This window comes from Homalodisca vitripennis, chromosome 8 (assembly GCF_021130785.1).
Source record: "Homalodisca vitripennis isolate AUS2020 chromosome 8, UT_GWSS_2.1, whole genome shotgun sequence".
In the NCBI taxonomy this organism is placed as follows: domain Eukaryota; kingdom Metazoa; phylum Arthropoda; class Insecta; order Hemiptera; family Cicadellidae; genus Homalodisca; species Homalodisca vitripennis.
The window spans coordinates 120,554,591-120,566,666 of record NC_060214.1 but is presented as its reverse complement, the minus strand read 5'-3'; the positions used below and the strand labels follow the sequence as shown (position 1 = coordinate 120,566,666).

At 34.0% G+C, this 12,076-nt stretch overlaps 1 protein-coding gene across 1 annotated transcript in view; it reads left to right on the top strand.

Annotated features, from left to right (window-relative positions):
• Positions 1-4,515: 4,515 nt before the first annotated feature.
• The window catches only part of LOC124368350, a 51,482-nt gene continuing 43,921 nt past the window's right edge, over positions 4,516-12,076 (top strand). Inside the window, exon 1 of the mRNA XM_046825625.1 lies at positions 4,516-4,636. Within this exon, the coding sequence (XP_046681581.1) occupies positions 4,612-4,636 (25 nt within the window). The 5' untranslated portion in view covers positions 4,516-4,611. The remainder of the gene's footprint in view (positions 4,637-12,076) is intronic.

The window sequence follows — 12,076 nt, the reverse complement described above, 5'->3', positions numbered from 1 at the left end:
AAAAATGACTGTAAATACTAGGTGATTAATTTAGTTATGTTACGTATACTTTTCGTTGTAGACTACATTCACCTTAACAATGTATTACATTCTTCATATTCGGAGAGAAATCAGAACCAAACTGCAAGTATTAAAAGCTACCGCAATAGTATTTCAATATAAAGGTCTTATAAATTTACATTTACCTCAATTTTTACACAACGAGTGGAACTATAATAGGGGATCTTTCAATGGAGCATAATCGCAAAGAGCAATATGAACTATTCAAAGATATCCCGGCCTAAGCTTTAAAGTTACTGGTCCCTCGGGGACTTTCAGCGTCTCTGCTACTGAATTATGGAGCTCCTGTGATTTAGTGTGCGGTTTGTCAGGGATCGGCTGGCCTCAGTTTGTGACATTAGGGTCGTTCTGCTGCTGGCGAATTTCTTCCTGTGGTCAATTTTCATACTGTGATCCATAAATATTTGTATTAGTTTGCAGCTAAAATTGTTTTTGGAACAGTAAATATAGACTTATTGGCTCAGCGTTAGCGAAGCCTATCAATCGTGGGGTTAAAATATTTCATTTATATATGTCTGCCTGTAAGCATCATAGCTCGAGAATGAAATTTGAGCTATAGATTTGAAATTTTGCATGGAGCTTTATCTCTATATAAGCAACACTGCGATTGATGATGGTTCACATTACTCCACGTGATATGGCTGAGCGTTATTGGATATTTTTACATTTATCTTTTGGATAACCATCATATCAACGAGAAAATCCCCAAATAAATTCATTTGTAAACAAACTGAGTAAAATCAAATGAAATTTTAAAATGTGACATAGCAACATATATAATGAATAAACAAATAATTTGTGAGTGAATTTAAGTTTACTGAACTGTTTCATAACTACAATTATATCTTAATCTAGGTAACTATATTTAATTTAAATTTGATTAAACATGAAATAAAAGATGCTTCTGCCCGAACAGATTACTTCAGTCTAGCAAAACCAAGTGTTTGCATATTTTATAACAATATATACATGTAAATAATGTAATGGTGGGTGGAAGAGTGTTGTACTCCTAGTCCTGCAGACTTTAAATTTTGCATAAAAGCTTCACTTTTTTTCGAAGTCTTGTTCCACGAAAGATGTAATCAGCTAATTAACAACTGTAATCATTTTGCGAGAGTTGTATAATGTACAAAACTTGTATAATGACCTCTCTTGCAATTTCAAAGTGGTTAAAGGCACCACGTTTAAAGCGAGAGTACGTGATAAAAAACGTTATTTTTTTTGTTGTTCTCTTAGGACAAGAAGCTTATAAATTGCACTTAGTCCTGTAAGAACCTTTGCGCTGCTTCCGGAGTGACAGGGTAGGTAAGGTTAGGGAGTAGGGGCCGCCTCCTATCGAGATCCATTAGGAAGAATTAGAGGCACTACATCTCAAAGTCATGTCTCCCCGGAAGAAGGGGAGGCCAGCTCTGAACCAGCCTCTCCAGTCAAAGAAGGCAGGGGGTGGCACTGCCTTGTTGAGGTTAACAAAAACCTCTGAGGTTAGGGAACAAACCCCACCAACTCCAACAGTCATCTCCCACAGTAGTCTAGACCTATCGAATTGCCCATGAACCCCAGAATCTCAACATTTGCGGTTAGTGATGTGCCGCTACTGGACATCCATAAGGTTGCCCAGATTGAAGTGGCACATCGGTTTTTGCTGTGCTGTGCCCAGTGGTGGGTTCAACTGGTAGGTATAAACCAGCCAGAAGTAATCCCTGCTGGGGTAAAAAAAAATAATAATAAAAAGTAATAAATAAATAAAAAACGTTATAGTCAGATATATATATATATATATATATATATATATATATATATATATATATATATATATATGATTGTTGTTAACAAATATTTAAAATTAGTTCAGAACCTAAGGCCTAAATACAATTGTTGACTTAAAATTACACACTAATTGACATCGTTGCACGACAAAGATATTGGCTGTGTGTTGCTATCTGCCGATATTGAACCAAACCCACCGGGGTTTCGGCTCTCCTCTGCACACAATATCCGCGTCAACACCTGTCATTTATCCCAGATATCATGCCCTAACCCCTAGCCTCATAAAAACACCACGTTATTTCCTATTCCCTGTTATTCACCGTATCACCCACATTCGCTCTTTGAAATGTGAAAACTGAAATGAAATTAATGACAACTGACTTAACTTTCATGTATCCTTGCTTAGTTTTTGTAAATTACCATTCGTTTTTCGTATGCTGTACACTGTACAGTTAGCCATAATCATCAACTCCGTTCTCACTGGCTTGGTGTTTTTGTGATAGTATGGGTTATTCAGTCAAGGTTAACATTTTACGTTGGCAGCACTGTTCTATGATCCAAGGTAAACAGATGATGCTTTGTAATTGGGCGTTGATGGGTACATTTATTGTTATGGAGCGGTATTTGATTAAAGAACGTGTTTTAATTGTTAAAATTTTTGTCAAAAGTGGGGAAAATTCAACTAACACGGTTCGATTAGGAATGATTTTGGTGATCATAACCGTCCATCACGTGTTGTGGTGAAGAAACTGATTGATACATTTAATGTAACGGGTTCATCGTTAGATTTTTTTACGCCCTCGCAGTGGCCGATCAGTGGCAAATATCGCCGCAACAAGCGCAGGTGTTCGAAAAAAATTTCGTCAACCTCAATTTGCCGTCGTTCCCTGCAATTAGGCCTTTCCCACGGTACAGCGCATTTTGACTAAATATCTGTATTTACATGGATACAAGATAAAATTTACTCAAGAACTAAAACTGAAATATCAGCAACATAGGCATGAATTTGTAAACGGGGTTTTGGAGGATAATCAGAATAACAAAAAGTTTGTAAACAAAAGCATCTTTGCTGGTGAAGTTAATTTTCATCTCAATGGCTATGTAAATGAGCAAAATTGACGCATTTGGAAACTTGAAAATCCTCATGCCATTCACATGAAACAAATACCTAAAAAAGTGGTGGTTTGGAAAAGCAGAGTGATTGGGCACTACTTTGCCCGTGGCAATGCAATTAATGGAGAACGAACATATGAGAACATTATCTGGAGATGATAAATGATTATTTTTGGAAGGAAGCAGTTGGATGAATTTAGTGTTATTAATGATTTTAAAGACTTTTTTCATGAGATTCGCAGAGTTATCCATCAAATTCCACAACAATTGGTGGTCATTTGACGGATATCATTTTTCTCATTTATTGATAAATATTGTGTCTTAATAACAATATATCAAGTCAATAAACACTAATGAGTATTATTTAAATTTTTAATTACAACCTCTAATGGAATCACCAATTACATTACACAATGTCTATCAACGAAAGTATTCTACCAATTAAACAAACAAATATAACAAATGTAATTTTTATGAATTTTTTGGCACTGTGGTTGGTTATACATTAGCATCCTTTCAATCTAACATGACGGTACCTGTCGTAGCTCGGATAACTTGAAAGTCGGTTAAACCGATATTCATAAAAACTACCTCAGAAAGTCCACTGTATTAATTACTCTGATCACGTAAAAATAAATTACCAATTATTATATTTATAAACAAACGTAGACTAATATTAATCATTTACTTACTAATGATTAATTTATTTAATAAATACGGAGTCTCATAATGGGATTAACAGAAAGGAACTAAAAGTGGGAGATGGTAAAAGTTATATATATATATATATATATATATATATATATATATATATATATATATATATATACACAATAAACGTAATACGTAAACAGACGTGAAACTAATCTTTCTTCGAGCATTGTGCTAGGAAGGTAATGGTAGTATAACAATTGAATTATCATTTTATAAGATGCCCTATGTAACAAATCTCCTAAAGAGCAAATCAATTATGTTAAATTAGTAATATGGTGTTGAAAGTTTGCTATAAATTAGTGGAATATATACATAGCATATTGGTAAATGGTAGTTATTTTTATTTATGTTTGCCCCATGTCTATACTTTCTGTAATTGAGTGAGTTATATGAGTATAACTGTCATGTATGAATCATACCCCTATTTCAATTACGTCTCTGCCTCCTATGTATGAGTCAAGTCCCTTCCTCTTACTGTTGAATAACGTAGAAGAAAAATCTTCTATCACGTTAAATTTTTAGTCACGTCCCTATTCGTGTCTGAATTAAATCTCTAAATCTTGTGTTTGAGTCAAGTCTCCTTACCTATTTTTGAATAACGTCCCTTGATCTTATGTTTGAATAACTTCCCTACCTTCTAAGTTTGATTCACGTGCATATCTCTTGTTTCAATCACGTCCCTTCAAGCTCTTATGTTTGAATCGCATCCCTACTCCTGTTTAATTAGATCTCTATTTCTGGTGTTTGAGTAACGTCCCTTCATCATTTGTTTCAATAACGGCCCTACCTTCAATGTCTGCATCACGTCCCTACGTCATGTTATAAGTGTTATAATTATGTACAATTGTTGCAGGCCGAGGCGTGATCACGACCATGGGTTGGACGACTGTGCACGACTGAGAGAGCGGAGACCCCTGCACGACCACACCTCGCACCCCTCACAACGCTGCTCGCACCATGTCAACCCACGCTAGCCTCTCAGGTATAAAATTTATTTTACAGGATGAGTACATCAAATATATCAATCTTCTTTATTATTGTACGAATTAAAATTAATAAAGGTGCATGCCCTATATCAACTTTAACATTTGTATTGCATTGTATTACATATATGCAGTCTATTGAAGAATCTCAGGTGTTGATTGTTTTTTTCTTTAGTGATTACTTTTTTTATTTTCAGATTTTAAACGATTACTAGTCAGAGAGTAGTCTTTATATAGTCCTATTATCTTGGGGTTTATTACATAAAGAATAAAAACTTATAACTATGTCAAATCTATTCTTATAAAAAGTGTATCTATATGTATGATTCTATTTCCAAAATATAGTATTTCAAGAATCGCAAAAATCACTTTCACTATTCCAAATCACAAGATAGGTTTTCAAAAACCTTTGTGCCCATTGCAGCGATTTTAGAGTTCCATGGTAAAGTAGGCTAATGTCTTATTTTACAAGGCGAAGTTAGGTCTAAGATGCCCTCTCTGACATTTAAACTAGGGACCACCAGATTAAAGGCAACTTCCGAACCACCACCAATGGCAAGGACAGGATCGCTCAGCGGTCACCCATCCAAGCAGCAGCCATGCTCGACGTTTCTTGTTTTCATTATCTGGCGATAACCGCCCGTACCCGTTACATCGCGCCGTTGGCGTCTATAGTCTTTCTGAAGGTCCGTAATCACTGGACATCTCCTTTCAATCAAGATAGTAAAGCAACTATACAGAGTGTCATTCTAAAAGTCATGTACAATTTTACATATCTTTATTTAAAAAACGTATATATAGCTCAAGAAGGAGATTACAGAGTACTTTAAACAGTTTTACATCAGTTTATGAGAGGCATCATACGCTCTGCAGACACCCAACTCATTAATCTCTTCCCCTATTTCGATCAGAACTTCTGAGGTAACTGATTAATCGCAGCTTTCATTTGTGCTCTAAGTGATAATTATTTCAAAATATGTTCATTTTCAAACATGTCAACGTGAACTTTGACACAGCCTCATAAATAAAAATCTTAAGGAATAAATATGGGTGAGCATGGTGGCCAACACTTCCACCCACCTCAACCTATCCACCTTCCACGCAATGGCTTGTACAGAAAATCATAGGAAAATTTTACTATAGTTATGATATGCTCCATCGTGTTGAGTTATTACATTTATATTTTCAATTTGTGGAAAAGCTTAATTTCTAGCATACCACGAAAGATAAATCTATTAATATTATAATCAAAGAAAGACTAACCAATAACACGATCTAGGTACAAACTACACCTAACGTTTATTTACAAGGACACGAAGATTTATTTTTATGCAGAATATCAATAGCAAAATATACCTCTTTAATTTATCATCGGGCTCAAAGCATGCAATGTGTAAGGTCTATTCAAGTCTTTTCTCCAAAGGATAAAGGTTTAGGAAAATTTTAAATTTACACTCAAAAGTTTTTGAGCTTCTTCAAATCGTTTTTAATGTTTCAACGGATTAAACGGATTAATCATTCAGTTTTTGGCCTAACTGTCCGATTTTACTCCAACAGTCTGTATGTTTCCGTAAAACTTGTATCCTACCGATAAATGCTGCTTCTGTCAGAGAGACTTTTATAAAACACGGCGATACTCAAGTTGTACTGAAAGCAAAGAAATACACTTTGATAACTATAAAACACTCTTTGCAAATTTAAACAACTGGTTTCTAAAGACGTTAGCCACACAATAGTAGATGACAATGAAAGCTTGAGTTATCCATAATGAAAACAAAACTTTATAAATAGTTGTTTTAATTTTTATCTGTTACTGGAACTTGTGTTTAATAATAGAATAGCTGTAAGCAATTAAAATCGTAACATGACTTTTTTGAAAAAAATGTAATAACATTGACTTAGTTCTTATACTCACTGTGAAATTATAACTAGTAAACCAGAATATACATTTTTTACTGATTTTTTTGTCTGGCAATATTTGGCTTTTACACCTTAGCTACACTAGTGTTACTATAGTAAACTTCCTGAGATTTTCAATAACAATATATCAAAGGATCACACTTTAAAAATGACTAAAAAGCAATTCCAACGGCCGTAGACCTCATAGTGGTTTTAAATTACCCCTAAAAAGCTATGGTATTCAGCATCAACTGTCATGATGCAATACATCTGGAATTGGTTCGTCCCCAATTCCTTAGCTACCACCTCACGCACCAACATAAAACCTAGTTATTCAAGGTTTAGTGTTGGGGATGACCATCATCATTGATGTCATTAATACTTTTAGTCCAACTTACATAGGGAGTCCCATTTACATCCCTGTTATATACTGCGGAAAATCGCGTGTTTACTAGCGTGCAACAACTAGTATTCCTTAGGTCAAGAAATTTCTCGAATCAGTCCGCCCCTGCACATTCAAACCATGCAAATTGCTGTACACGAATACAAATTGGCTACGCCAAATTTGCATGGGTATAATGTGTGGTGTTTTGTACTGTTTCGTGCACAAACTCATAAACACACAACACATACTTACAGCAGTTTGATTGCCGACACAATCATGTCTACGTGCGTGACTGACACAATTGGCCGGGGGGGGGGGGGAATTGCACTGATATTTACATCGATATAGATCTGCAGGAATTGTTAATGTAACGTCTACTACATGGCCACAAAATTTCATATTAGTAATTGTCCAACAAAGTCCAAAAATCCTTTATTTCTAATATAAAACATGTTAATATTCAATTTGTTACAAAATCTACTTAACACTTCAGAACGACCATAGGGATTATTTAAACGTTAAACAAATTAACGTAGGGTGTATCATATTCTAACTCACTGATTCAAAACAGGATTTGCAGTTAAGTTAGAAATAGACAGTGAGATTTTGAAATAAATAAATATTTATTTCCAACATTTACATTCATGTTTACAAATAAATGAAAAACTTAGGAAGTCACTGAACATAACTTAGGAAATGGTACCGCTGTCAAACACGTACCTTTATTTAGTTGTATTTTATATAATAAATGTTTTCGCACCTCTTTTACTCCTTACTGGTTAATACGTATAAGTTACATACAATGTTTCTTGGAACTAAATTCTTGGCGGATTAATAACCTAATTGGCACGCGTATTAATTATTTTCTCTTGAACTTTGTAGCTGCCGTTCTTGCTGCCGAATAACATCTCGCGCGTCTTGTCCGTAAGTAAAATTTATATTTTCGTATTATAAGTTAGCCCTTTTATGCGACACATCTAATTTTGAATGCAATATAAAGTAAAGTTGTAAATAGTAAAGTAACTTACCTTGGTTGATGTTTTATTTGGCAGATAAAATATATGGATTATGGATAATAGTGTGGTCATGTTCGTCTAACCAAATCATTGTCATGAAAGTTTTAAACCTTTTGTAAATTTTACGTGTTGTTAGCTCGAAAAGCTTTCAAATAAACTGAAATTGGATTTGAAAACCGGTAAATAAAATCCATTGTTTCATCCTATGGGATTGGTAAGCGATGATTGGTCCCAATTGAATACAAACATCGCTGTTGTAGAGTGAAGTATTAATTGCATTACATTCCAGACGGCTGCTCCTGTTGCACGATTACCAAACGAGAGTGATTAATGGACCTGGATAGCTCACATGTTTGGTTGAGTACTTTCTTTAATCTCGTCACCCGACCTGTGATGTCAAATGAAGTAATATGTTCGGCATTTTTGTTTTTATGACGCTCTAAGTATATATTTTTTTTTTTAGTTTCTTTCATGTATCTACTTCAAGCTTTATGTTTTATTTTAAAACAGTCTTGGCAATAGTTTTAATAAAACATTTTCCTTAACGAAATATGTTATAAGAAGTTACAACGTGAAAACTCTTTGTGAAGAAGTAATGAGATATCCGTAAAAAAATATCACATCCTTTTTGTTTAAAAAATTCAGTAGCTTTGGAGCTACTGTATTCGTGGCAACAGGCGGATGTGTTGTGTATTTACTAGTAATACCTACAATAACTTTTGCTAAATCTCCTAATGAGCAGAGGCACGATAGTAATCTTCAACAATTCTACTTTGGTATTTATAATACTGAACTTTATGAGCGGAATATCCTCGGTTTGTCGTATTCTCTTGTTTCTTACTCTTGTGCATTATTTTATTTTGACTATTAATTTATAAACATGCTGCTGAACGCATTAGAAAATTGTTTGCATATCGTTTGCGTTAAAACATTGTCGTTACTATGGACCCAACAGGGTCTTCTACACCTCTCCCTGTCTATGGTTCTGTTGGATAACTCACGATAGCAAAGGCCTAGAGACTTTAAATTTTGTTTCATTTGTTCAAATAACCAACCCTGTTGATTTTTGGATTTAGACCCAACCCAGATTGAACTGATTTTTTTATTGAGAGGACAACCACCTTTTAAGCTTTATTTTGCCCGTCCTTATTGACAGAAAGGTTTAGCTGGCCTTTGCAAGGATCTTATCCAATGATTACATAGTATGTATATATTTAATCATTGATCTTATCAAAAAGATTATGAGAGTTGATGTACTGAAAAAACACAACGGTATCAGACAACATTTGAACCCGAGCTTCCTCTAACTCAGATCTAACGTCCACTCGGTCATTGGCAATCCCCATTCTGTTCGTCTTTGCTATGACTGAGTGAAAGAAAGGTCCTAGAGACTTGAAAATTTGTTCAATTTTTAATTTTAGTCCATGAAATGACTCTGTTTGGGAGTAAAATTACAAGTCTGTTCGTCTATATGCCGACCAGTATGTAATACCTCTTGATAGAAAAATTCCTACAGTCGAAACTCAGTGGGGCTCCACTTGCTCCAAGGAAGAAGCATATTGAATTTGACGTCAGAAGGTTCATTCTTCTATCTGTCTATTCGCCTTACTGTCTGTAAGGTAACTCATAATAATGTCGTAGAGACTTGAAACTTGGTAAATTGGTTCCTATTGGTCCAAGAATGACTTCCTACTGATTTTTGGGGTCAAAACATTGGTTTATCTGCCTTCTGTGTGATAACTATTTATTCACATTCTGTTGGATACTTCGATACACCATCCTTTTATTGCCATTTAATTAATTATTCTTATTTCACTGCAATGCTAACAACTTTTTTATTTAAAAAATTATAAGTGAATTGAACTACTATAATATATTTTGATACTTTAGATGGATTAAAAACATGGAGATCTCCTATGTACATGTTAACTAATATCAAACTGAATTGACAAGCCAACAGTCACTCTTTTCAATTGTAAATTTCACGTATTTATAGCTGTTTAGTTTAAAACTTAAAAACTAAAAACACGTACAATGACTGTTACGTTCGCTCTTCGCTTTGGTTGCATGTAAAATTTAAAATCTACATAGCTTATTTCATTCTCTAGATGGCTTGGGAGCATACATACAATCATATAGAAAAGAAACGTTTACGTCCTTCTGGCAGACGAAAGATAAATTGTGTCAGCCTACTGAGTAATGATAGGCATCAGGACGTCACAGACACGTTCTTGTTTGTGTAGAAATGAAGTTCCATGAAAGTGTACGGATAGAATCTCTCTCAATATATCTTGCAACTTGATCCATTCATATTGTTGTCCAGTAAGTTAAGTTTTATAGCAGTGATCAAATACAAGTTCCGGTAAGATAGCGAGGGTCCTGCAAATGCTAGAGTGCGCTGAAGTCAACAGTTTTGTCCACTTTCAACATTGGCTTCAGTCTATTTTTTACGATATTAATAAAATTCTAGCTTGTTTTAGATCTCATATGACTATACACAGGGTTTTCAGCATTTATTTATTAAGCTATTCTCTTGTTTCAATTAAGGTAACGCCCACAAGACAAATGTAAAAATATTCGCTAACGCTCAATCACATCCCATGGAGTCACATGTACCCATCATAAATTTATGGAACACAAGTTCCTCATTTATAAATGAAGCTTCTTGCCAAATTTCAAGTCAATATGTTAGTTTTTGAGAAAAAGGCAGGTGGACAGAAACGAAAATCTACGAGCTACTACTTTTCTAGCACTACGAGTGACAGGCTTCTCTAAAGCTCAGCCAATAATCCATTCTTCAAATTATATCTCCATTCTTCAAATTATATTTAAAACCACATTTTTTTCGATTCATGGAAAAACACTAAGCGTCAGTCTAAAAATTAAAGTACATTAAAATCACAATAAAAGCCAATTTCAATAAAAAGTCATTTAACAGATACATATTTTAATTTATGCAACTATTATAATATTTGTTTTAATTCTTCACTGAAAAGAATAACTAAATGTATATAGATAATATGTGATCTGCAAACAGTCACCTTGAAACATATGCATAACAATGGCTAAACTCAAGAAACTTGTCAAGAAACTTGTCAAGAAATAGTCAAGAGTGTAAAAGTCTTCATCCGATGCATAATTTCATTTTCCTTTTGCCTGTAAGGCACAGATGCGTAATCCTTTCCTTTATACTTTTCTTACCGAAAATAAGTATGAAAGTTGATATCAAAATAAATAGCCCCTCTGAAGTTTAATAGCCAATATTTAGATCATTGTATGATAAGTGATGATTAAGTTTTAAAACATGGATGTAAGTAGTATACAGTACTACAAAAGGCTAGATGCTTTTGATTTAATATTGTATCCATATAAATCTTACTGTAAAATATCTAGTTTTAAGTATTTCAGAATCCACATAATCTATAAGAACAGTATCAAGATTAATTTGTAAAAAGTATAACCGTATAATGATTTCACACACAAAATTGCAGACAACAAATAAGTAGCAAAAAGAAAGTGTAGTACCAAACTGTAATTGATTTTTAAAATACTCTATCATTGTACAAGACATGTTACGTAACAGGGTTCACTGAGGTTTCATACTTAATTATTCCAATGTTCTTATTTTATACGAAAAGACAGCAAGAGCAACAGAAAATACATTTTTAAATCCCCCGGCAGACAAAAGATCAATTATGTCATCATACTGAGTGATAAGCTTCTATAGAGATCACCCAAATGAAACGGATCCATGCAAAATTTAAAATTATATTAATTACGCTTTAAATATATCTTTTATAGTGTGTTTAATAGTAACAGTTGTACCAAGTCAGCAAGCAACGATGTTTTATGTGTTGGGATAAGTAACCTACATGTGTAGGTAATGAACAATGAACAGAGGCGGACTTTGTGTTTATTTGAGTAAAAAATATCTTAAGAATGGGAAATTTGTCTCAGAAATCACAAATAGCACTGAGCTAAATGTTCATAGAACTTTCAAAATATTTCTCAGCGTGCAATAAATAAATTAGGAATTCAGGACGGATTTATAACTTTAATTCCTGTGAGTAATCAGCTGCACATGAATAATTAATTGCATTTCCAATTTAAAATGAAGCTCTTCCTCTGTTTTAAAACTT